The sequence below is a fragment of the Meles meles genome, chromosome 11 (assembly GCF_922984935.1).
Source record: "Meles meles chromosome 11, mMelMel3.1 paternal haplotype, whole genome shotgun sequence".
NCBI lineage: Eukaryota > Metazoa > Chordata > Mammalia > Carnivora > Mustelidae > Meles > Meles meles.
This window is the reverse complement of record NC_060076.1, coordinates 28,314,870-28,342,313: the sequence shown is the minus strand read 5'-3', so window position 1 is coordinate 28,342,313 and position 27,444 is coordinate 28,314,870. Positions and strand designations below refer to the sequence as shown.

General features: G+C 36.1%; 1 protein-coding gene across 3 annotated transcripts in view; it reads left to right on the top strand.

The window, feature by feature from the left end:
• The window catches only part of SMC2 (structural maintenance of chromosomes 2), a 58,760-nt gene that overhangs the window by 13,925 nt on the left and 17,391 nt on the right, over positions 1 to 27,444 (top strand). For 2 of the 3 annotated variants that reach the window (XM_046023699.1, XM_046023698.1), the window contains exons 11-19: positions 266 to 425; positions 4,913 to 5,030; positions 5,939 to 6,077; positions 6,441 to 6,560; positions 8,249 to 8,453; positions 17,099 to 17,234; positions 19,626 to 19,750; positions 23,271 to 23,464; positions 24,470 to 24,613. In XM_046023699.1, coding sequence (XP_045879655.1) covers positions 266 to 425; positions 4,913 to 5,030; positions 5,939 to 6,077; positions 6,441 to 6,560; positions 8,249 to 8,453; positions 17,099 to 17,234; positions 19,626 to 19,750; positions 23,271 to 23,464; positions 24,470 to 24,613 — 1,341 coding nt within the window. The remainder of the gene's footprint in view (positions 1 to 265; positions 426 to 4,912; positions 5,031 to 5,938; positions 6,078 to 6,440; positions 6,561 to 8,248; positions 8,454 to 17,098; positions 17,235 to 19,625; positions 19,751 to 23,270; positions 23,465 to 24,469; positions 24,614 to 27,444) is intronic. The other variant, XM_046023700.1, reaches the window with a different exon arrangement.

Below are 27,444 nucleotides of genomic sequence, written 5' to 3'. Positions count from 1 at the left end.
TTTTTGAACTCAGTAATATCTTTTATAAGCATTTAAAATATGGACTTAAATTATAAATTACTTGATTTATGTTAAGCATATATTTGTTTAGACTCTGAATAGTTTTCTGAGAAAATACTGGGAAATGATTCATCTCTTGAGATATTAATGCAAGTGACCTAACAGTTACATATTCAAGGCTGATGTTTCTTAAACCAATCTGCATCTATGGCCATTTAATCATTAGCACTGTCTGCCTCACATAGTCTTAAATTTTCAATAACAGGCTCAGATGAAGTTGAAACATGCTCAACAAGAATTAAAGACTAAACAGGCTGAAGTTAAGAAGATGGATAGTGGCTACAGGAAGGATCAAGAAGCTTTTGAGGCTGTGAAGAAACTTAAAGAAAAATTGGAAGCTGAAATGAAAAAGCTAAATTATGAAGGTTTGCATTTAAACACTTGATGATAGAAACTAAATTAAGCAAATAGCAAATAGGAATTTTTTTTTACTCTATTAATAGGTGTTTGTGTAAGAAATCTTTATAAATACAGTTGATCCCAGAACATAAGCTTGAACTGCATGGGACTATGTACTTGAGGCTCTTTTTATTTTGATAAAAACAATTTAGTACTATAAATATATTTTCCTCACAATTTTCTTTAGCTTACTTAATTGTAAGAACACAATGTATAATACATAAAACATACAAAATATGAAATATCTGTTAACCATTTATCTTCTCCGTAAAGCTTCTTGTCAACATTTGGCTATTAAGTTTGAGGGTCAAAAGTTAAACACAGATTTAGGGGTGTCTGCTTCAGTGGGTAGACCATAAAACTCCTGATCTCAGGGTCTTGAGTTCAGACCCTATATTGGGCATGGAGGTTACTTAAAAACAAACAAACAAAAACAAATGTTAATCATGGATTTAGAACTGTAGGGCAGGGGTGTCAGTGCCCCAGCCTCCCCCCATCCACTCCCGCCAGCCACTCCATTGTTTAAGGATCAACTAAGTATAAAACAGCTATTGTTTTTTGTTTTTGTTTTAATCCCAGTATAGTTAAGACACAGCGTTATTTTAGTTTTAGGTGTACAGTATAGTGATTCAGCAATTGTATACATCACTCTGTGCTTATGATAAGTGTACTTTTAATCTACTTTACCTGTTTCATTTCACCCATCCCCCTACCACCTTGCCCATATATTTGTTAACTATAGTTTAAGAGTGGTTTTTTGGTTTATCTCTTTTTTTTCTTATTTGCTTTTGTTTCGTAAATTCCACATGACTGAAATCATATGGTAATTGTCTTTTTCTAACTGACTTATTTCACTTAGCATTATACTCACTAGATCCATCTATGTTGCAGAGGCAAGATTTCATTCTTTTTTGTCGCTGAGTAATATTCATTTCTGATTTCATTTATTTGAGTCCTCTTTATTTTCTTATTGAGTCTGGCTAAAGGTTTATCAATTTTGTTGATCTTTTCGAAAAACCAACTCCTGGTTTCTTTTATATTTGTTCTGTTCTTTTAGTTTCTGTTTCATTTGTTTCTACTCTAATCTATATTATTTCTTTCTGCTGCGGTTTTGTTTTTTCTTTTTCTAGGTCCTTTAGGTATAATGTTAGGATGTTTGAGTTATTTCTTGCTTTTTGAGGTAGACCTGTATTGCTATAAACTTCCCTCTTAGAACAACTTGCTTCAGCTTTGTTTTCATTTTCATTTGTCTCCATGTATTTATTTCCCTTTTTTTTTCTTTCTTGGTTGACCCATTCATTCCTTAGTAGCATTTTTTTTTTTTTAAGATTTTATTTATTTATTTGACAGAGAGAGAGAGACAGCAAGAGAGGGAACACAGGCAGGGGGACTAGGAGAGGGAAAGCAGGCTTCCTGCTGAGCAGGGAGCCCAATGTGGGGCTCGATCCCAGAACCCTGGGACCATGACCTGAGCTGAAGGCAGACGTTTAATGACTGAGCCACCCAGGTGCCCCAGTAGCATTTTTTTTTTTTAACACTAACATATAATGTATTATTTGTTTCAGGGGTACAGGTCTGTGAATCATCAGTCTTACACAATTCACAGCACTCACCATAGCACATACCCTGCCCAATGTCCATCCTTCATCTGTTTATGCTCTTTGCAGACTTTTTCTTGTGGCTGATTTCTAGTTTCTTAATATTGTAGTTAGAAAAGACACAGGGTATGAATTTGTTGAGATTCTTTTTGGGCCTAATATGTGAACTATTTTTTTTAAGATGTTATTTATTATTTATTTGACAGAGATTACAAGTAGGCAGAGAGGCAGGCAGAGAGAGGAGGAAGCAGGCTCCCTCCTGAGCAGAGAACCCGATGCGGGGCTTAATCCCAGGACCCTGGGATCATGACCTGAGCCGAAGGCAGAGGCTTTAACCCACTGAGCCACCCAGGCGCCCCGTGTACTATTCTTTAATAAAATGCTCTATGTGCACTTGAAAAGAATGATGGCCTTGCTGGATAGAATACTCTTGGCTACAGATTTTTGTTTTTTCTTTCAGCACTTGAATATAGCATGCCATACAGGTTTTTGGGTTTTGTTTTTTTTTTCCCCTCCCTCCTGACTTGCAAAGTTTGCACTGAAAACTCAACTGATATTGTAACTGTTTTCTCTTGATGCTTTTAAAATTCTCTTTATCAGTACTTTTTGCTGTTTTATTAATTACTATGTGTTTTGGTTTGGACCCCCTTGCGTTGATTTTGTTGGGGTTCTCTTTCCCTCCTGGATTGAGATTTGTTTCCTTCCCTAGATTCAAGAAGTTTTCAGCTATTATTTCTTCTAATTTTCTGCCCCCTTCTCTCTCTCTTCTTCTGGAATCTCTGCAATGGGAAAGTTAATACTATTGCTGAGTTCCCTAAGTCTGTTCTCATTTTTTGTTATTTTTTCTATCACCTTACAGCTTGATTGCCTTCTGTTACTGTCATCCAGATTGGGGGATCTATTCTTCTGCTTCTTTTAGTCTACTGTTTATTCCATTTTGTGTATTTTTAGTTTTAGTTATTGGGTTCTTCATCTCTGATTGGTTCTTTATGTTTTCTGTCTCTTTGTTAAGGGTCTTACTGAAGTTCACTTTTTTCCAAGTCCAGTGAGTATCCTTATGATCATTACTTTTAAATTTTTTATCAGGCCTATTAACTCCTCTCTGTTTCATTTAGCTCTCTTGCTATGATTTTGTCCTCTTTCCTTAGAGATATATCCCTGTGTCTCCTCATTTTGTCTCTTTGTGTCTTTTTCTGTGTGTTAGGAACATTAGCTGCGTCTCCTGCTCTTCAAAGTAATGATCTTATTGAAGAAGAAGTCCTGTAGTGCCCTGCAGTGCAATGTCCCCTGTTCACCAGAACCTGATGCTTTTGTAATATCCCCTATGTGATGCATGTTCCCTACTGTTGTGGCTAAGCCGCTTTATATATAGTTATCTTCCCCTCTCTGCAGTGTAGGGAGTTTATTTTAGAGTGGTGCTGGTTCCTGTTGGGCCTGTTTGTGCCCTGCTTGGCTGGTGGTACTGCTTTGGATGGGCTCTGACTCAGGGCGTATTGGAGGGGGCAGGCCCACAGGAGAAAGCAGAGTGGGGCAGCAGTTTTATCAAGGTTTGTACAGGTTTGTTGTGGGAGGGGACATGTCTGCAGAACTTGGGTGAGATACACTGTTAGCAGGCTAGGTGGAGAGCTGTGCTGGTTCCTGCAACTATCTATGTGTCTAGGATGGGGGCAGAGGAGGGAAATAGTCCCTGCCCGCTCTTTAGTTCCCAGAGATCCTAAGGATCCCTGCCCCTCCAGCACATGCTCTGAAATTGGTAAACAAATCTCCCACCAGAATACTCCAGGCAGTTTTTCAGACTGCTGCTTTTATGCTGTGTCTCTGTGGGGCTGTTTGTCATGCTATCTCTTTTTAAGGACTGGGAGTCTGCTCTCACCCTCTTGGCTCTCTTAGAGCTGAACCTGCTGAGTTTTAAAGTTCCAGATTTTAGGCCCTGCAGATCATAAGAATGTGCAAAATTATGCCCCTCTGGTTTTCTTCTTTTTTTTTTTCTTGCCCCTATGGTTTTCTAAGGCAAATTTTTTGTTTGTTTGTTTTTTTAAGATATTTATTTATTTGAGAGCAAAAGCGTGTGCAAGAGAGAGCACAGGAAGGCAGAGGGAGAAGCAAACTCTCCACTGAGCTGCTGGCCCAATATGGGGCTCAGTCCCAGGACCCTGGGATCATGACTTGAGCCAAAGGCAGACACTTAACTGAACCACACAGGTGCTCCTCAATGGGGATTTGTCTTCCCCTTACAGTTTCCTGTGTTTGGAGTGCTTGGTGTGACTACAGTCCATTTCTCTCTCCTATCTGTGTCCTTGGTGTCCCTCCCTCCCATTCACAATCCCACAGGTCTGCTTGGCTCGTGACTGCATCTCCGTCCTTCCTACCCTCTTTGATGTGGTCTCTTTTCTACATTTAGCTGTGGAGAGTGTTCTCCCAATCTTTGGGCCATTTTCTGGGTTATTTACACTGATGTAGGTGTTATGTAGTTGAATCCATGGGACATGGTGAGGTTAAGATTCTCCTACTTTCCCATGTCCCAGTTCTTTGAATTTTTGAAAACTCACTATTGACAGTTTCCTGCTTCGGTCACCAAAGTGCCACTTGAAAACTCCTAAAATGTCCTTTGTATATTTATTTCCACATTCATAGTTATTCAATTCCTATATTATTTTTGGAATGGAAATTTGTTATATGTTGGTAATTGTGTCTACTTGATCTTTCATGTTAAGTATGCTTTTTATTTAATACCAGAAATTTTTTTTGCTTCTAGGAATGCTTTGGAAATAGAGGTTACTGATAGCTTCTTTAAAACTGTAGAATATTTGCATTTTTAAAACTCTGTTTCAATTTATCTGTGATTTACTATTCAGAAAACAAGGAGGAAGGACTTCTGGAAAAGCGCAGGCAGCTATCTCGTGATATCAGTAGATTGAAAGAAACATATGAAGCTCTCTTAGCCAGATTTCCTAATATTCAATTTGCCTACAGGTAAGAGATTTAAACCTTAAATTTTAACATGGTAATAGCCAAGATACATTCTTACTTAAGCTGGAAGACAGTCTGAAAATTTCATTAACATCAAGATTTCTGTATGAAAACTATTGTAAGCTACTTTTCCTTAATTGGTATTTTTTCCCCTGAACACTTACTGAAATGTTAACCAGGATACATTTTCATTTAAGCTGGAAGACAATCTGAAAATTTTGTTAACATTAGGATTTTTGTATGAAAAATATTGTCAGCTGCTTTTCCTTAATTGGCATTTTTTTTCTTAAATGTTTATTGAAATGTTTCAAGTTGGCAGTGGGAATTCTTAAGACCAAAATGAGGGAAATTTAATCTCAGTCCAAAGTTTCTTTAAATATCTACATGAACATTTTACAGCTTACAGATTTACATGGTTTTTTTCATGGAATACTTAGAGTAATATATGTATTAAAGATTATAGCCTCAGGGGTACCTGGGTGTCTCAGTTTGTTGAGGGTCTGACTCTTGGTTTAAGCTCAGGTCATGATCTTGGGCTTCTGAGATTAAGCCTGGTGTAGGGCTCTGCACTCAGCAGGGCGTCTCCTTCCCCTCTACTTCTCTCTCTCCCTGATTCTTACCCTGTTACCCTGTTTGTGTTCCCTTTTCTTCTCTCTGAAATAAATAAATCTTTTTAAAAAAATTATAATATCAAAGTTATTTTTGTTTCACTGAAAATAATATATACTGAAAGATCTTTTGATTGACTTAAAACAATAGTTGGGTAGTCATCTGAACATTAAATTTTTGTTTTTCTTAAAGTGTATATGTTTCTCTTTTAATGCGCTGTTAGGAAGAGCTCTGGACTAGTAGAATACAACTTTTTCTGTTTTATTGTTTCAGATTAATTTTTGTCAACTATTCTATTTTAGGGATCCAGAGAAGAACTGGAATAGAAATTGCGTGAAAGGACTTGTAGCTTCTCTGATTAGTGTGAAAGATACTTCTGCAACCACAGCTTTAGAATTGGTGGCCGGGGAACGGCTCTACAATGTTGTAGTAGACACAGAGGTAAATTAATTCTAATTAAAGTTTATAATTCCTCCTTAGCTGGAAAAACCATGAGCTTCTAGAATTGAGTACTTTCTTGATGTTTTAAGCTATTCCTAAAGTTGCTTATCTTTACAGGTATAGCTCTTCAATTAATGACTTTTTATTATATTATTGATTGTATCATATTTGATTAACTGTATTCCCAAAGAAGTCTCCTGCTAACTCAGGAATCCAGAATGCATATTATCAAGTTTTAGGCTTTCCATTGTTGAGGATACTAGGTACTAAACAGTTGTGGATTCCTAAAGTTGTACTCTTTACTTCTGAATGTTTTCTGTCATTAATATTTTATTTACTTATTTCAAATGCACAATTTTTTAGGTTACTGGAAAAAAGTTACTAGAAAAGGGGGAATTGAAACGTCGATACACTATAATTCCACTCAATAAAATTTCAGCCAGATGCATTGCTCCAGAAACTCTCAGAGTCGCTCAGAATCTTGTAAGTCGTCTTTATATGATTTATCTACACCTTACTTTTTGTTTGTTTGTTTTGCTTTGTTTTAGTTAGAGGACATTAACTTGGGGGACATAAATCATATGTAGAACCACAAAATTTTGTTGTTACACATTTAAGCTACCAAAAAAATAGTTGGCTTTTATGAAAACAGATGGAAGGAGAATAGAAATGGTGCAAAACTAAAACTACCTTTGGTATTTCAAAGTTGTAATGTTAAAATGTCTTTAAACCTTCAGTCAGGTCATACGATTATCATATGCTAGTAGGAAATTCCCAATCTCTGAATTACTAGAATTACAGGCTTATAAATACTAGATTTCTTTAGGTTTTTTTTCGTGCCAGACACTGTTAAACTGCCCACAGTGACAGTTGTTATGGGAGTTATCTATCAGTCTTAAAGAGATGCTTCTCTATTAGAGTTTCTCTAGGTTGCCTTCCAACCTCTGAACATAAAAAGCAGGGGACCAGGATACCCATTCAGCTGCTGAGGTGGATATCAAGTGGTATAGCTATTAGTAAAAAAATAAAAAATAAAAATAAACCCCAAAGGAATACAAGGCAGTACATTTAAAAGGCAATTACAGTTGTGTAACATTGGATAATAGCATGAAGCCAGCCCTGATGTTCAGCAGTATTACCAGTTTGTTATTGAGCAGGCATTCCAAGTGCGTCAGTTGAAAGGACAGCTCTATGAAACCTAGAAATGCATGTATAATTAAGCTACAAAATGGGTACTCAGAGTTCTTGCTGATATTGAGAAGTCTTTAATGAATTATTTCAAAATGCGGTTGTATTGACCTGTATACTCACAGCAGAAGGAAAATGAGTGCGGAGTAATTGAAAGGTGGTGTTTCTGGTTAGTGCTTTGTTTACTTTGAAAAATCACCATTGGGTCTGGAAGGTTTTGGAAGTTACTTCAGCTTTTAGCCAAGTCCTAGTGTAAGAAGTAAATCGTGGTTTCAGGTAGCAGCAAAAATACTTCTACCCAGGTCCCTTAGCCAAACCTTTTTAATGGCTGCTGCTATGTCAGAGGGCAATGCTGAACATCTGTTATACAGAGCTGCTTTCATTTTGATTTCTCTTGCTGCTACTAAGCTCCTTAAAGTATGCTTAGTTGTGTTAAAAATATGAGCAGAGTACACATCAACAAAGGTTGAGAAGAGGCAGTTGGATCAAAATAAAACACTGAGGGATTTAAAATTTTTTTGCCCTTACAATTGTTAGTTGTGTTTTCCTGTAACTGACAGGTGGCTGCTCTAGCATGTTTAATTTGAGTGAAAAAGTATTCACTATAGAGTAAATAAATTAATACTTGAAATAAAGCATTTTATATAATTGTGTTGATCTAGTAATTGCTGTTTTTTAACGAAGAGAATGTGTCCAAATAGTCCATTTTGGATTTAGAAACTTGGTAGTGGCTCCTGCTTAATAGACACTGTCATAATAGCTAGTGCTTTAAATATTTTATTTAGCCATAGAAGTTTCAATGTTTAAACTTCAATTTTTTTCTAAAACTCTGGAGTTTTCCATAGTATTTTAAAAAGTTCAGAAGGAGCTTTAGTGCTAGGTGAGTAGTACTTAAATTTCTAGTATACTGGTTCTGTTTTATAAAATCATGTTTGAAAGGAAAGGGTAGTATGTACTGTGACATATCTGTTGTTTTCCCACAGGTTGGTCCTAACAATGTTCATGTGGCTCTTTCCCTGGTTGAATACAAGCCAGAACTTCAGAAAGCAATGGAATTTGTCTTTGGAACAACGTTTGTTTGTAATAATATGGATAATGCAAAAAAAGTGGCCTTTGATAAAAGGATAATGACTAGAACTGTGACTCTTGGAGGTGAAATATTTGATCCTCATGGGACATTGAGTGGAGGTAGGTTGCTTTTTTGCTTATTTACAAATAATAAAAATAGGTAATGTTCAATTCCTTACAACTCTTCCATAAAGGTAGCTTTATTACTTTTCCCATTCTTTTAGGGAATGAAATGGAAATTAGAAGAAATTTAGTAAGTCATTTAATAGCAAACAGCATTAGAACTAGTATTTTAACTCAGAAACAAAAGCAAAAATGAACTATTGGGACTTCATCAAGATAAAAAGCCTTTACACAGCAAAGGAAACACTTATAAAATTAAAAGGCAACGTACAGAATGGGAGAAGATATTTGCAAATGTCTTACCAGATAAAGGGCTAGTATCCAAAAATCTATAAAGAACTTATTAAACTCAACACTGGAAAAACCCAAAAAATCCAGTCCAGAAGCAGGCAGAAGAAATGAACAGACATTTCTCCAAAGAGGACATACAAATGGACAAGAGACACATGAAAGAAAAAATTCTCTACATCACTTGGCATCAGGGCAATAAAATCAAAACTAAATGAGATACCACCTCACACTGGTCAGAATGGCTATACTTAACAACTCAGGAAATAACAGATATTGGCAAGAATGTGGAAAAAGGGAAACTGTCTTATACTATTGTTGGAAATGCAAACTGGTGCAGCTACTCTGGAAAATAGTATGGAGGTTCCTCAACAATTTAAAAATAGAGCCACCCTGTAACCCAGCAGTTGCACTACTGGGTTATTTACCTCAAAGATACAAACAGTGATCTGAAGGGGCACATGCACCCCAATGTTTATAGCCGCAATGTCCACAATAGCCAAACTATGGAAAGACCCCAGATGTCCATCGACAGATGGACGGATAAAGATGCGTTATAGGTGTATGTACATGCACACACACGTGCAAATATTACTCAGCCACCAAAAAGAATGAAATCTTGCCATTTGCAATGACATAGAACCAGAAGGTATGTAGAGCAAAATCAGTCAGAGAAAGATGAAAATTATGATTTCACTCGTGGAATTTAAGAAACAAACCAATGAACATAAGGGAAGGGAGGGAAAAATAAGGGAAATAGAGGAAGGCAAACCATAAGAGACTTAACCCTAGGAAAAAATGGGGTTTGCTGGAGGGAAAGTGGGGTTGTTGGGATAACTGGGTGATGATGGAATGAGCACTGGGTGTTATATGCAACTGGTGAATCACTAAATTCTACCTCTGAAAGTAATAATACAGTATATGTTAGTTAAATTGAATTTAAATAAACAGATAAAACAAAAAAGTAAAAAGAATCTTGCAATATTGATTGTATTTTTCTTTTTTATTAAATTTTATTTATATTAAATTTTAATTCCAGTATAATTAAAATACAATGATATATTTCAGGTGTACCAATTTATTAATTCAACCATTTCATGCAATACCTGGTGCTGGTCCCAACAACTACTCTCATTAATCCCTGTAATGCATTTCACCGGTCACCGTACCAGCCCTCTATCTGGTAACATCAGTTTGTTCGCTATAGTTTAGAGCCTTTCTCGGCTTATCTCTCTTTCTCTCCTTTGTTTCTTAAATTCCACATATGAGTGAAAGCATATGGTATTTCTCTAACTGACTTGTTTCACTTAGCTTTATATTTCCTAGTTCTATCCATGTCTTTGCAAATGGCAAGATTTCCTTCTTTCTTATAGCTGAATAATATTCCATTGTGTGTGTGTATGTGTGTATATGTATGCACACATACATACACCACCTCTTCTTTAGCCATTCTTCAGTTGATGGAGAAGTGGGCTGGTTCCATAATTTGGATATTGTAAATAATGCTGCAGTAGACATAAGGGTGCATGTATCCCTTTGAATTAGTGTTTTTGTATTTTTTGTATAAATATCCAATGGTGTGATTGATAGATCATAGGGTGGTTCCATTTTTAACCTTTTGAGGAACCTCCATACTGTTTTCCACAGGGGTTGCACTAGTCTGCATTCCCACCAACAGTACAAAAAGAGTTCCTGTTTCTTTACATCCTCTGCTGCACTTGTCTCTTATGTTTTTTTCATTTTAGCCATTCTGGCAGATAGGAGGTGATACCTCGTAGTTTTGATTTGCCTTTCCCTGCGGAGTATGTTGTGCATCTTTTCATTTGTCTAGTGGTCAATCTGTATTTCTTATTTGGAAAATGTCTTTTCATGTCTTCTCATTTTTAATTGGATTTTTTGGGTCGGGGGGTTGAGTTTTATTATTTTTTTATATATTTTGGATACTAATCCTTTATCAGTTATGTCACGTGCAAATATCTTCTCCCATTCTGTAGGCTTTTAGTGTTGTTGATTGTTTATTTGCTGTGTGGAAGCTTTTTATTTTCATGTAGTCCCAAATGTTTATTTTTGCTTCTATTTCCCTTGCCTTGAGAGATGTGTCTAGAAAAATGTTGCTATGACCTGTATCAGTGACATTGCTATCTGTACTGTCCTCTAGGAATTTTATGGTTTCAGGTCTTACAGTTCCCTCTTTATAATCTTTACTCTTAGAACTGCTTTTGCTCTATCCTAAAAGTTTTGGACTGTTGTGTTTTCATTTTCATTTGCTTCTATGTATCTTTGGACTTTGATTTTTCTGGCTGACCCGTTCATTATTTAGTAGCATGTTTTTATCCTCCATGTATTTGTCCTCTTTTTGTGGACTTTTTTCCTTGTGCTTGATTTCTAGTTTCATAGTGTTGTGGTCCGAAAAGATGCATAGTAAAACTTCAGTATTTTTGAATTTGTTGAGACTTCTTTTATGGCCCAATATGTCATCTTTCTGGAGAATTTTCCCTGTGTACCTGGATAGAATATGTATTCTGCTATTTAGGATGAAATGTTCTGAATATATTTGTTAAATCCATTTGTTCCGGTGTGTCCTTCAATGCCACTGTTTCCTTGTAGTTTTTTTTTTTTTCAAAGATTTTATTTATTTATTTAACAGAGAGAGAGAGAGAGAGAGAGAGAGGGAGATCACTAGTAGGCAGAGAGACAAGCAGAGAGAGAAAGGGAAGCAGGCTCCCCGCTGAGCAGAGAGCCCGATGTGGGCCAGGACCCTGGGATTCATGACCTGAGCTGAAGGCAGAGGCTTAACCCACTGAGCCACCCAGGCGCCCTCCTTGTAGATTTTTCTGACCAATCTTTCCACTGATGTAAGTGGGGTATTAAAGTCCCCTACTATTATTGTATGACTGTTGATTAGTTCATCTATGCTATTAACTGTTTCTTATATTTGGGTACTCCCATGTTGAGTGTGTAAATATTTACACTTGTTCAGTCCTTTTGTTGGATAGTCCCCTTTATTATTATATAGTGTCTTTGTCTCTTATTATAATCTTTGTTTTAAAATCTGTTTGTCTGATATACGTTGTCTATTCCAGCTTTCTTTTGACATGCATTTGTATGATAAATGTTTCTCCATCCCCTCACTTTCAACTTCAGGTGACTTTAGGTCTGAAATGTCTCTTATAGGCAGCATACAGATGGGTCTTTTTTTTTTTTTCTTTTTAATGCATTCTATCATCCTTTTTCTTTTGATTAGAGCATTTAGTCCATTGGTATTCAAAATAATTATTGATAGGTATGTATTTATTGCCGTTTTGTTTCTTCAGAAACTTGTTTCTGAAGTTTTTCCTCATCCTTGTATTGATACTATTTGCATTCCTTTTTCTTCCTTTCATTTCTTTTAGTGGTTTTAAAGTTTTGGCTATCTTTAGGTTTGCATATAATATCTTTTACGTGTAGCAGTCTATATTAGGAAACAATTTGCTTAAGTTTGAGCCCAATTTTACTGTTCTCTTCCCCACATTTAGGTATTTGGATATTTTACATCCTTGTGTTTTGGGAATTCCTTGTATTTTTTTTTTTTTTTTTAAGAAATATTTTTATTACTTCTACGTTCCCTGCTTTCTTGCTGTCACTTTGGTCTTTCCTTGCTAGTCAGTATCTTGCAGGTCTGGTGTAGTGGCCATGAACTGCTTTAATTTTTGTTTTTCTGTTTCTTTCTCCTTTTATTCTGAATGATAGCCTCGCTGGATAGAATATTCTTGGAAGCATCTTTTTTTCATTCACTTTCAGTATTTCGTGTCACTCCCTTCTAGCCTTCAAAGATTTTGCTGAAAAATCTGCTGATAACCTTATGTGGTTTCCCTGATAGGTTACTGTCTTCTTTCGTCTTGATCCTTTTAAAATTTAGACATCTTAATTACAATATGTCTTCATGTGGATCTGCTTTTGTGGATTTTTTTGGGGGGTTCTTCGTCTCCTGGGTCTGGTTATCTATTTCGTTCCCCAGATTAGGCAGGTTTTTAGGTATTATTTCTTCAAACTTTCTACCCCCTTTTCTCTCTCTTATTCTTCTGGGATCCCTACAATATGAATGTTACTACACTTAATGGAAATCACTGAGTTCCCTAAGTCTATTTTCTTTTTGCATAATTCTTTTTTCTTTTTAAGGTTGATTATTTTCCATCCCTCTTCTAGGTCATTAATTTGCTTTTCTGCTTCTTCCAGCCTATTGTCTGTTGCATCACGGGTGTTTATAAACTCATTTATTGCACTTTTCATCTCTGATTGGTTCTTTTTCTTTATTTCTGTGTTAAGGGTCTCATTGATGTCTTCCACTTTTTTTTAAGTGTAATATCTTTATGATCATTACTTTAAATTCTCTTTCAGGGAACTTGGGTGGCTCAGCTGGCTAAGCATCTGTCTATAGCTCAGGTCATGATCCCAGGATCCTGGGATCAAGTCCTGCATTGGGCTCAGTGAGGAGTCTGCTTCTCCCTATGTCCCTCCCCTCTATTTGTGCACTCATGCGCTTGCTCTTTTTCTCAAAAATAAATAAAATCTTTAAAATTAAATAAATTCTTTTTAACTCATGTTACTTGTATTTGTTTTGCTTGGATCTGTGGCTGTGGCCTAGTTCTGTTCTGTTGATGTTTATGCCTATTTCTCTGTGTTAGGAAAGTTCTCTCCAATTCTTGATGGTAATGGCTTGATGGAGAAGAGGTCCCTATAGTGCCCAGCAGTATAGTGTCCCCTATTCTCCAGGACCCAGTGTTTCTGGGAGTGTCTGCATTCTGTCCCGGCCTCTTTATTCTTCAAGTCTGTTGTCTGCAGAGGCTCTCTTTGCCTCTTGTGGGCAGTATTTAGTCCCTGGCCTGAATGTGGAGCATTTTTAACTGGGTGTGCTCTGGTCTTTTTGTGAAATGAGACCTGTTGTCAGTGGAACTGAGGCCCTGTAAATTCACACGTTGGGAGACACGATGTTGCCGGGGCTTTAGACCATTCTTTTGGGGGTGGGTACCTCCTATTCTGGGCCTGAGGCAAGAGTGATTGGGAAGGCGGAATCTACCTGAGCATGGGAGTTGGAGTTTTGGTGTAAGAATATTAGGTAGCAAGTGTCTGCTGGGTTGGTTCCCACAAGTGTCCCTGTGTTTATACTGAGAGGTGGGAGAGGGAAATGATGCCTGCTCATTCCTTTGTTCTAGGATGGGGTCTCTCTGAATGCTGCCTCTCTGGGACATGCTTCTAGATGAGGTCACAACCTTCCCACCATGTCACCTGGTGCTCCTCAGAAAGCTGTTACCATGCTGTTTGTTGGTGGGCTGTTTTCCCCACTCTGTCCAAAGAACAATACCCTTCGGGCTCTCCCAGAGCCAAGCATGCTGACCTTTAAAACTGTAGGTTTAAAGTTCTGCTGGTTGCCATAACTCATGAAATTTGGGCCCTCTCACTTCTGAAGCCAGTTGTTATGTGGATTTGTCTTCCCTCCGTGGCCTCCCCTCTGTGCTAGTGCAGTTCTGACCACAGCTCCTTACTCCACCACAGCCGCTATTTCTCTCTCAAATCACACTTCCATACTTCCTACCTTCTTTGGTGTGGTCTCTTTTCTGCCAGTCTTCAGGTCAATTTCTGGGGTATTTTGGATGATTTCATAGTTAATCTAGTTGTATTCATGGTATGAGGTGAGCCTAGGGTCCTTCTATTCTGCTTCCATCTTCCATGCAAATCTTGGAGGTAGGTTTTATATCATTGTTTTTTCAAAACTTTGGTAAATAGGATGGGACTTTTTTGTTTCGTTTTTTAAAAACGGAAATTGTGGGTTCAGAATGACTTGATCCAGAGTTTTATTTCTAATTTAAGAATTGGGTTTTCTTTTGAATACCTACCGTGTCACAGCTATTAAATTAAATATGGAGACATTAAGGGTGCGTGGCTGGCTCAGTTGGTTAAGCAACTGCCTTCTGCTCAGGTCCTGGTCCTGGAGTCCCAGAATCAAGTCCTGCATTGGGTTCCCAGCTATGCAGGGAGTCTGCTTCTCCCTCTGACCTTCTCCCCTTTCATACTCTCTCTCACTCCCTCAAATAAAATCTTTTAAAATAAATATGGAGAAATAAAATGTCTCAGCCCTCAAGGAGTTCATACTGTAATAATTAGTCCTGTTGTCCTGTTGCTTTTTAAAAATTTTTCTCAAGTCTATAAGTCTAGGTTTTTTTGTTTTTTCTTTTGTTTTTCTCTTGCATTTTGTCCTATTAGAATATTCTAGCCACTGGAAAATTTTTTTTTAATTCAGTACATTTTTACCCTTGTTCAGGAAATGTTAAGTTCTAATTTGGGTATATGCCACTACATCTGTGAAAAGTAAATAAAAAAAATTAAATCTGTCCTTGAGAATAAGATAATGATCATTTTCTTCTTATTCTAACATTTGCCACATTGAGTTTCCAGATCTATGTTGAGTGATCAAGTAGCTAACAAACCCTAAATAGTACTTCCTATGTAACAGGCAACATTGTGAGACTGTACTATCCAGTACAGTAACCATATGTGGCTCTTACACTTAATTACAATAATTAAATGAAAATAATTTCCTCGATTGTCCTAGTCACATTTCAAGGACTCTGTGACCACAGATAGTTACTGGGTAACTGGGCAATGCAGATACACAACATTTCTATTACTTTATGAAGACGTCTTCTCAGAGCTTTAAATAATGAACTCCTTTTATAGCAGCTATGTGGTAGGTATATTACTATCATCTGCAGTATACAGTTGTGGAAACTAATGTACAGAATGGTTAAATAACTTGTGGGTAACTGGCAAAGCCCAGGATTTGAATTCAGGTTATCTGTTTTCACTGTTTATGCTTTTTTTTTTTTTCCATTTTAATTAATTAATTTATTTTTTCAGCATAACAGTATTCATTGTTTTTGCACAACACCCAGTGCTCCATGCAATACGTGCCCTCCCTATTACCCACCACCTGGTTCCCCCAACCTCCCACCCCCGCCCCTTCAAAACCCTCAGGTTGTGTTTCAGAGTCCAGTCTCTTATGGTTCGCCTCCCCTTCCAATTTCCCTCAACTTCCTTCTTCTCTCCATCTCCCAATGTCCTCCATGTCATTTGTTATGCTCCACAAATATCAGTTTATGCTTTTAACCAAATCAAGAGACTGTATGATGCCTGTGACTTAATTTCTTTCTAGGCCAAGGAAACAATAGCTGTGAAATGAATTCTAGTATATACAATAAGAGAATTAGTATCTATAATTGGAGGATAAAGAGAGATGATATATTTTTAAATATGTAAAATATAAGAAACATTTTAGATTTCATTGATTTGTATGTTCTTGAAGTTCCTACTTTAGGGATGGCAAAAATATCCCTGTATCGTGTTACCAAAGTGCTCATAGAGCATTGCTAATTGACCTTTGCATTCTCCCATCAAACCTAGAGTTTTCTTGCCAACATAACTCAACCTATTATTGTCAGACAATTATAGTTGCTTGTAAAGTGAAACCAATTTCCTCTGCTATATCAAAGTTTAGGCCAGGTTAGGATGTGGTAAAAAAAATAGCCCCCAAGGGACGCCTGGGTGGCTCAGTGGGTTAAGCCTCTGCCTTTAGCTCAGGTCATGATCCCAGGGTCCTGAGATCGAGCCCCACATCTGGCTCTCTGCTCGGCAGGGAGCCTGCTTTCCCCCTCTCTCTCTGCCTGCCTCTCTGCCTACTTGTGATCACTCTCTGTTAAATAAATAAAATAAAAAATCTTTAAAAAAAAAAATAGCCCCCAAATCTGTCGCATATAATAAGTACCATAATTATGCTACTTTATCTGTAGGTCATTTATTTCTTTGTTCATTGTTATTCTCTTTCTGGAACCCAGGCTGAGGGAAAAATAGTCCCTACTTTGAACATGCTTTTTTCAGGGGAGAGGGAAAACAAATGGTGAATTATGTGCTGTCTTCTAAAGCTTATTTTCAAAAGAGGCATATTTTCCATTTCATTGGTCAGAGCAAACCACATGGCTCAGCCGATATTGGAGAGGAAAATGGCCCTGAGAGGAATGGGCCCAGTAGGAAGGGGCAGTGATTATTTTGAATAAACAATCTATCACATCTGCTTACAAGTATTTTCTTATCAAGTATGTATGTCCTAAGATTCTAATGATAAAATCAATTCTGTATCAACTCTGCTTAGAAGTATCTTCTTATCAAGTATGTATGCCCTGAGATTCTAATGATAAAATGAGTTCTGTAACTTTACTATAAAAGATTAGCTATTGAATCTTTTCAAGTATAATTCTTAGAAAGTTTTTGTCTACTATTCAGTAACCTAATGTCTAAGGCCTGTTACAATTTATTTCTCTCAGGTGCTCGGTCCCAGGCAGCTTCTATTTTAACCAAGTTTCAAGAACTCAAAGATGTTCAAGATGAACTGAGAATCAAGGAGAATAAGCTACAGACTCTAGATGAGGAATTAGCAGGTCTTAAAAGTACAGCTGAAAAGTAAGACCTTTGTCAGATTAAGTTATATTTCTGTGTTCTTTTTGGTCAAAGACTCCCATGGTAGAAAATGAAAGAATTTTATTTAAAGAAATACAACTTCTGCCTTTTTTCATAATATCCTCGGTTTTATTTGAATAAATTATGAGTTGATAACTTGCATATCAGTTTTTTACTTTTTCTGATAAAAATAATGTCTTTCTTGTAAGGAAATAGGGAAAGCTGATTAAACAAAAGGAAGAAAAAAAACCCAGCCAAATATTTTTCTTTCCCTGTTGCGATATACTGTTAACATTTTACTGGGATTGGTGGGAAAATCCATAGCTACTCTGGAGATTGATACCAGAGGACATTGGAGTCCTTGATTTAAATTATGAACAGTGTAGCATCATTTCGGATGCCAACATTAAGTTTAGCAGCTGTGGCTGTCCTGTAGATAATAAAGATCACTGGGTTGCCTACTGAGGAAGTAAATCAGTTCATGTCAGAAAGACACTGTTAAAATTAAAGTATTTCCTTACAGTGTTTCTTCTGTATGGGTGTGGATATGGGTATGCATGTGTGCTTCTCAACATTACTTCCGTTTGTGTATGATATAGGTAGATACTTTTTTTTTTTTTTTGCAATTGGGATCATGCTATTTAATGTAACTTTTTTTTGGTCAGTTAATGTTTTTTACTACTGAGTGCCTCCTGTTTGCCAAGTACTCTTCTAGGAGTGGGAATGTAGCAGTAAACCAAACAGATAAATCTCTTCCTTCTTGTTTTCATATATATAGCTGGAAAAACAATAAAAAGTTAAATTGGTAAAACATTAGGTAATGCTAACTCCAAAGAGGAAAAATGCCACAAACTTAAAAAGTACATTATTTGAATGTTTCTAAGTTTTTCTAGTCTCTCTGAAGATGACAAATGGGAACAGTTAAAACCAAAGATTTTATTCAGAATTCACAATACTGAATAAAGCTTAAAATATATATGCTAACAAACTTGAAATAACTTAAATTGTACAAATATATATATATTTTAAGCATTCATCTTCTGAATTACCAATGCTTGGAACAGTGCCCAAACTTTTGGAATACTATACATATGGAAGAGATGGTCATAATCATTCTGAGATAGAAATTTTATCAAAATGCCCACTTTCAAACATATACATGTAAAGTCTGCTTTTACCTTCATTAACATAAATTACCAAGAAGTGAATGAACTTTTCTCTGTGAAAAAGAGGGAAGAAGATTACTGAGATCTGTGGAAGCTTTGGCAAGGCAGTGAGTTTTGTAGTTGTATTTGGCTTGGAACTGTTAAATGATCCAATACTGGTGGATAAAGTTATTTTGCAGAATTGTCTTTTGGACTGATTGTGGCATTGAGGTCAAGGAAAGGAAACAGATTCTTAGAAATAATGAGAGTGGGAGGCGCCTGGGTGCCTGAGTCAGTTAAGCATCTGACTCTTGATTTCAGCTCAGGTCTTAATCTGAAGATTGTGAGTTCAAGCCCTACATTAGGCTCCATGCATGACATGGAGCCTACTTTTAAAATATGAAAGTGGGAAGGTCTTAAAGCCATTCTTTCACGGACCATATTAGGAAAATAGCTTCTAACTTCTTTCAAATTTCTGCACTCCACGTTTTTAAAATGAATTGAGAAATGGCTTGAAAATTATGGCTTTAATTGCTGTCAAGCATTCTCAGGCAAGAATACTCTAGGGAGTATTTATGTTTTATAAGTTGCTTCCTTCCTTTTTCCTCAGACCTATTGAATTTCTAGTGCTAAGCTTCTTTTGTGAATTTATTACAGCTTGAAATTTCACTGCAGCTGTATTAGCTAAATACCTTCCAAAGACAGAATTTTCAGCATCTAGAAATGGGCTAGAATTTTAGGATTTGCAAGAAGAGTGCACTGTAATGTTTAAGTTAAGTACTATACCTTTTTGAACTATTGGTCTCATTACAAAATTCAGGGGAACTATGTGTAATATTTGAAAATGGGAATTGATAACCAGATTTTTGAAATTTTGTGTGGTGGTTACATTTTAAAGTGTTTTTTTGGTGGCGAGCTATGTTTTTCTTGGTAAGGATCAGTAGGAGAGACCATTTTTAAGGGAACCTATTTATTCCAAGGTTATTTTTAGTGTTTTCTAAAATTAAGAGTGTTTCTGTAAATAGTTATTATCGGTATTGGTCATTCAGAGTGCTTTACCTTCAGTGACCAAATCAGACTTGAATTTGATGCCTCAAAAACATGAGTCATCAAAGCTATTCTTGTAACCAGTGGCATCTTACATTGTTTATATTGTGAGCTTATTTTAGGTAGGAGTCTGTAGTTTAAATGCACATATCAAATATCAGAAAAGTTGTGATCATTTATTATAAATTTCTCTGTTTCTAAGGTATCGCCAACTAAAACAGCAGTGGGAGCTGAAAACTGAGGAGGCAGATTTATTACAAACCAAGCTCCAGCAAAGCTCGTATCATCAGCAACAAGAAGAATTAGATGCTCTTAAAAAAATCATTGGTAAGATAAAAACATTCTGTGCTTAACCTTACTTTAGATATTTTAGATCTCCTCTTTATTATATATTTATTTGAATTAATCACTCTAAATATTTTTATTATTGGATATTATTATATTGCCAAGTTCTGCCCATTTGCAGCAGTATATATTTCCACCAGTGGCATATGAAAGTTCTCATTTCTCCAAATCCTTTCTTTTCTCAAAATATTTCTCTAAAATATCTCCAATCTGATTGTTCTGAAGAGATAGCTCATTAGTATTTTAACTTGCAGATCTTTGATTTGCTGGTGAAGCTTGGGATCTATGTATGTTCATTGGACCTTGGACCTTTTGGTTTCTACTTCTCTGAATTTTCTCTTTCTTTTCCCCATTTTTCTTTTGAGTTGTTTATGGTTTGTTTCTATTATGCTTGTACTTAAGAGTTCTGATTTCTTGTAGATTATCTGCATTACGAAAATCTTTTGGTTTATGTGCTTGTCTTTTAACTTTATAGTATTTTGTTAAACGGAAATTTTAAATGTTTGATGTAATTCACTTTATAGCCGTCTCTACCCCTAATTTTAAGAACCTGTCTTATTCTTAATTAGAACTTAATTGTATATGGTAGTTTTAGTTTTTCTCATTCTTTAGGTCAATATTCCCACTAATAAATTTCTTCCCCTTTTATAAAAGTAAAAATAAGCTCATTTTGTTCAAACCCCCCCCCGCCCAGCCTCTGCCAACCTTTCATCTGTTCTCTGTATGCATTAGCTAGGCTTTTTAAAAATTGGTTAAGATTCCATATGTAAGTGATATTGTATTTCTCTTTTTTTTCACTTAGCATAATGCCTTCAAGGTCCATCCATATTGTTGCAAATGGCAAGGTTTTCTTTTTTACGGCCGAGTAATATTCGATTGTATATTACATGCATACGTTTTCTTGATCCGTTCATCCATGGGCGGATGCTTAGGTTATGTTCATATCTTGGCTGTTAAAAATATGCTGCAGTGACCACCAAGGTGCATATATATATATATATATATATTTTTTTTTTGAGTTAGTGTTTTGTTTTCTTCAAATACCCGGAAGTGGAACTTTTATTTAGATCATACCTGTTTTTTAATTATTTGAGGAAACTCCATACTGTTTTCCATTGTTGCCGCACCAATATGCATTCCCACTAGCAGTGTGTGAGTGTTCCTTTTTCTCCATGTCCTCTCCAATGCTTATTTCTTTTTTTTAAAGATTTTATTTATTTATTTGACATAAATTTATTTATTTGACATAAATTTATTGACAAATAAATTTTTTTATTTATTTTATTTATTATTTATTTGACATGAGTAGTAGATCACGAGTAGGCAGAGAGGGGGAGCAGAGCAGAGAGCCCGATGTGGGGCTTGATCCCGGGACCCTGAGATCATGACCTGAGCTGAAGGCAGAGGCTTAACCCACTGAGTCACCCAGGCAGTCCTATTTCTTGTTTTTTGATAATAGCCCTTCTAATAGGTATAAGATGGTATCTCATTATAGTTAGGATTTTTATTTCCCTGATGCTTAGTGATGTTAGTATCTTTTCATGCAACTGTTGACTGTGTCTTCTGTAGAAAAGTGTGTATTCAGATACTGTACCCATTTTTTAATCAGACTGTTGGACTTTTTCTTTTGAGTTGTATGGGTTCTTTATGTATTTGGGATATTAACCCCTTATCGATAAATGATGTGCACATATTTTCTCTCATTCATTAGATTGCCTTTTATTGATGGGTTTTTTTGCTCTTGCTTTTTAGTTTGATATTGTCCACTTATCTTTGCTTCTGTTGTGTTTGCTTTTAGCGTGAAATCCAAAGAAAATCACTGATAAGACCAATGCCAAGGAACTTACCACTTACATTTTCTTCTAGGAGTTTTATGGTTTCGGGTCTTACATTCAAGTCTTTAATCTGTTTTGAGTGAAGTTTTATGTGTAGTATAAGGAAGTGGTCCAGTTTCATTCTTTTGCATGTGGCTGTCCAGTTTTCCTAGCACCATTTATTGAAGAAAGTGCCCCTTCTTCATTGTATATTCTTGGCTCCTTTGTCATAAATTAATTGACCATACATGTATGGGTTTATTCCTGGGCTCTGTTTTGTTCATTGACTGACTTGTCTGTTTTTAATGCTAATTTCATACTGTTTTGATTACTATAGCTTTGTATTATAGTTTAAATCAGGAAGTATGATGTCTCCACCCTTGTTTTTTCTCAAGATAGCTTTGGCTACTCAGAATCTTTTATGATTCCATACAGATTTTAGGATTGTTTGAAAAAATGCCATTAAAATTTTGATAGGGATTTCAACAAATCTGCAGATTGCTTTGGGTAATACAGACATTTTAACAGTATCCTCCCAATCCATGAATACAGCATATCTTTCCATTTATTTGTGTCTTCTTCAATTTCTTTTATCAGCGAGTTATAGTTTTCTGTATATGTGTCTTTCTACCCCCTAAGTTAAATTTATTCCTAGGTACTTTTTTCTTTTTGATGTAATTATAAGTAGGATTGTTCTCTTAATTTCTCTGACAGTTCATTATTAGTATATAGAAACAGATTTTGTACATTGATTTTTATATCCTACAACTTTTTTGAATATGTTGTTCTGACAGTTTTTATTGGCGTCTGTAGGATTTTCTGTATATGTCATCTGCAAATAGACATAGTTTAACTCCTTTCTAATATAGATGCCTTTGTTTGTTTCTTTCACCTTATTGCTCTGAGTAAGTCTTCTAGTACTGTGTTGATGAAAAATGGCAAGAGTCCTTGTCTTGTTTCTGATCTTAGAAGAAAAACTTTCAGCTTCTCAGTATTGAGTACAATGTTAGCTGTGGGCTTGTCTTGATGGCCTTTTTTATGTTGAGATACATTTCGTTTATAACCACTTTGTTGAGTTTTGACATAAGTGGATGTTGAAATTGGCCTAATGCTTTTTCTGCATTTGTTGAAAACATGCTCTTTATCCTTCATTTGGTTAATATGGTGAAGCACATTGACTGCAAATGTTAAACCAGCCTTGCATCCTTGGGATATATCCCAGTTGATCATGGTGTATCATCCTTTTAATGTATCGTTTAATTCAGTTTGTTAATATTTGCTGAAGGTTTTTGTGTCTGGGTTCATCACGGTTTATTAGGCTATAATTTCCCCCCGCTCAGTGTTCTTGTCTGGTTTTGATATCAGGATAATGGTGGCCTTACGAGTTTCGAAGTGTGCACTCCTCTTCTGTTTTTTCAGAGACTTCAAGGGTAGATATTAAATCTTTGAATGTTTGGTAGAATTCACCAGTAAAGCCATCTGATCCTGGACCAGGTAGGATCTGTATTTCAACATAACATTTTTAGAATAGGGTTGGAACAGTTGATTTTTTTAAATTTTAACCTCCAGTTTTTCAGGCCATTTCTCCTATTAAAAGGTGAATTTATAAGGCTTTTATAAACCATTATCTATAACTTCTAATAGTTGAAGGACCTCATTTAGCCACATTTGCCTACTTTATGATGCAGAGGAAAGTGAGGAGACCTTAAAAAACACCAAAGAAATCCAGAAAAAAGCAGAAGAAAAATATGAAGTATTGGAGAATAAAATGAAAAATGCAGAGGCTGAAAGAGACCGAGAACTGAAGGATGCTCAGGAAAAACTGGATTTTGCCAAAACGAAAGCAGATGTTTCTAGTAAGAAAATGAAAGAAAAACAACAGGTAATAACCTTTCTTGAAGTGGAACCAATCTTTTATTGTCAATATAGTCCTGAAGGTGGTAGAGCTTCTTTGCTGGCCTCACTCATCAGTATTCACCACAACATTTAAAAGCACACTGTGCTTCTTTGGGAAATAAATTATTCATCTTCTAAGTCAAAAGACATTTTGCTGAAAGCCTTGTAATGTAGGGTCATAATTGTAAAGATGGATTGTATTGTCTTGCTAATTTTAGAGAAAGCAAAATTGCCTTTTTGTAAATGCTTCACTTAAGAGTAGACCAAAAGCTTGTATCCTGTAGTAGAGCTAAGTCATGTTGGCTTGAGTGGTGACCTTTCTAATTTGGTAATCATCTCTGAATGGATACTGTGAAAGATGGATACAATACAAAGCATGTTACATTTACAAAGTGCCATTCAGTTGTAGATGACGGGGTTGAGGGGGATGATAACTGCTTTTATCTTTAGGATAGTGCCAGAGCTGGAACTTGAACCTAGCTTTTTCTATCTCTGAAGGCTGTGCTTTGAATCACTTTTCTGACACTTTTATTTAAATCTATTTTTCCTCCTATTCTGTCACTAAATACCTGCACAGAGTATCTTCTAACAAACTAAAGGGTATAATGGAAAAGAAGAAAATTGAGAAACTTTTTTTTCCCCTGACATTGAGTAATTATGTTTTAAAAAAGGCTTTCCTCTGCTAATTTATCTCTTATGTAGAATTCCGTATTTATCTCTGTAGGACTAAAAGGATAAAGGAAATAGTTTATGCTAAGTTCTTTAAACCTGTAAAAACTACATACATCTATCTTTTTTTTTTTTAATGTAGGAAAATAAATTCCTTTTCTCCTTCCTTCTTCAGGGGAAACAGTTTACATGTGTTTTGATAGTTGAATAACTAAGCTGTAGGTCTTACCTGCATGAGAATCTTACTGATTTTATTGACATGTATATATTCATTTTTCAGTAATTAATAGCCTATTAATGTGTAGATAATGGTTTCTTACAGGAAGTTGAAGCTATCACTCTGGAGCTGGAAGAGCTCAAGAGAGAGCATGCATCCTATAAGCAACAACTTGAAGCTGTAAATGAAGCTATCAAATCCTATGAAGTACAGATTGAAGTAATGGCAGCTGAGGTGGCTAAAAACAAGGTAAAGTTTACTTACCATATTGGAGAAATAACAAGACAAAAACTATGTGGTAATTCAAATAGGCAAAGTGTAAATAAAAAAATGACTATTGTAGGAGTTTGGAATGGTGTGGGATTGATCACTAAAGAGTAGAGAGAATGCTAAGTGATCATAGGAACAGCAGATATGGGGAATAGCCAAAAGGCTGAGCAAGTGCATCCATGGAAGGAACAAATTTGGCCAAGAGCCTCATTGTATTTGTAGGGCTGAAAACCAGATTCAGTTAGAGAAGACATAACTGTGGCCCCCTGGTGGTGAAGTTTGCTAATGTGGTGAAGCCATCCATAGGGAAATGCCACATGGGATGTCAAGGGAAATTGGCCATGTGAACATGCTGCAAAGCACCCCCCCACCCCCCACCCCCATTGCCTCTCTGCTGGATGTCGGGGCAGCCATGCAAGCTGCTGGCCCTAGCACTGACAAACTTGCCTTTGAGAAAACCATGCCAGAACCAGAATGTATAGCCTCTTTCTACAGTTTCCCTACAGTATCCTTTACTGCTGAGGCTTACTACAGTACAGTTGATGCTGGTGGGGGAGAAGTGTTCTGATATCAGAAGGGGAAAGCAAAGAATGGATTTAGGGCTGAGGGGATTTCACATGATATTCTGTGACCCGCAATTTCATAGAGGGTAGGTCTTTATTAGAGATTGTCCGTCATGAATATTGGCTACTCTCTTGTCCCTTTCTTTTTGACTTTGAATTGTTTTGTTTCATATTGAGGTATAATTGATAGGTATTGTTTCAAGGGTATAGCCTAATGATTTATTGTATATATTGCAAAATAACCACCCCAGTGAGTCTAGTTGACATCCGCCACCACACAGTTATGAGTTGTTTTCCTTCTGATGAGAACTTTATGATCTACTCTCTCAGCAACTTTTAAATGTACAGTACAGTATCACTGATGGTAGTCACCATGTTGCTGGATTTTTCAGTCATGTTGCTGTTGCTGTTGATGCTGTTGTTGGTAAATGATATCCTTGATTTTCATGTTAACTGAATGTAGATAGCTTTCAAAAAGGGAGTTTCATTCATTTGATCTTCACTGTGGGGTTTTTGCCTACCTTGTGTCATCTACTTCTACATTTTCTTTTATGTTTTTCCTTTGAAATGATTGTTTTAATTGTAGTATATGGTATTTTGGAAAGTAGGCCTTTCCTCTTCATTCTCTTCATGACTAAATTCGAATATTTTTTTTGTTTTTAACACCTTGACAAATCAATAGAATAACAGTTTTTATTCTTTTTTGAAATTAAGAGATCAAAATGCTTCTCAGCTTTGTGTTTTTGTGTTGCTTATTAAATTTTCTAGTTTCTCTTCAGTTTCTATTTTGCCTCCAAAGTAAATTTTAGTTTTTAAAAAGTATCTGTTTTTTTTTCTGATTTGTCTTAATCTCATATTTTTCATTTTATCCCTCCATATTTTCTGCTGTCTTTCATGGACGTCATATAGAATTTTTAAAAAAATTAGATATATGTTTCCAAAGATAAATGTGAAACTAAATTAGCTACTCCATTCTCAATCTAAATAAAGTCAAAGTCAGAACATGTACCTATTTCCATTTCGCTTTATGGAAAAGTATAAAATGGTTGTTCTTTCAGGCTCTGCATTCTAAATTGTTTCCTTTCTTTGATAAGAGAATCAAAGGACACTCCCAGGAGGCTATGAAAAGAAATTGCCTACTAATTAGACAAAATGAAAATTTCATTTCTGTTCAACCTTAGTGACAGATTTCTTATTATAAAAAAAGACTAAAGTAGTCAAAACTGCAATGCAATTTTTTTTTTAAAGATTTATTATTTGAGAGAGAGCAAGCATAAGCAGGGGTAGCTGCAGAGGAGAGGGAAAAGCAGGTTCCCCTCCTCCCCACGGCTCCCCATTGAGTGGGAAATCCAATGAAGGCCTTGATCCCAGGATGCTGGGATCAAGACCTAAGCTGAAGGCAGACGCATAACCTACTTAGCCATTCAGACACCCCTGCAATGCAATTTTTAACCTGTAGGCATGAGAGAATCTTCATAAACATGTTTTTTTTTAGATACGGTGTTAGTTAATAAACCCATGTCTATTATTTTTCCCTTTGGTTAATATCACCAGAGTATTTTTCACTTTCTTTTCTTGTTCTTCAAAGATTTCAAAAAGCTAAAATACCTTTAGGTTTTTATACGAATGCCATGATTTATTTACCTTCCTCAAAAGACCTCTAATGACACAGATTAAACAATATAAGGAAATTAAAGTACTTTGAGGACATTCAATAACCTAAGCATAACATTATTTTTGTTGCTCAAAATGATCATTTCCTAATGAGCATGAATAAAACATCACTAAATTTTTTTTTAAAGATTTTATTTATTTATTTGACAGAGATCACAAGTAGGCAGAGAGGCAGGCAGAGAGAGAGGAGGAAGCAGGCTTCCTCCTGAGCAGAGAGCCCGATGCGGGGCTCGATCCCAGGACCCTGAGATCATGACCCAAGCCGATGGCAGAGCCTTAACCCACTGAGCCACCCAGGTGCCCTTATTTGTGCATTTCATCCTGAAGAACCATTCTTCCTTAGAGGCTTGTAGCAGGTTGTCCTACTTAGGTTTTTACCTAAATGAGTTGAACTAGGTTTTTTTGGTTTAGACATTTCTGTGAGTTCTTTTAAGATCTAGAATGAAGCAAAGGGGTTTCTGGAAGAAGGTTTTGGTGACAGACTAAATTGCAGTTATAATTACCACTTCGGAGATAGAATAGCTTCAGCCTTGGGAAGTAGCGGGATAATAAAAGTCAAAGCAAAAAAATTTT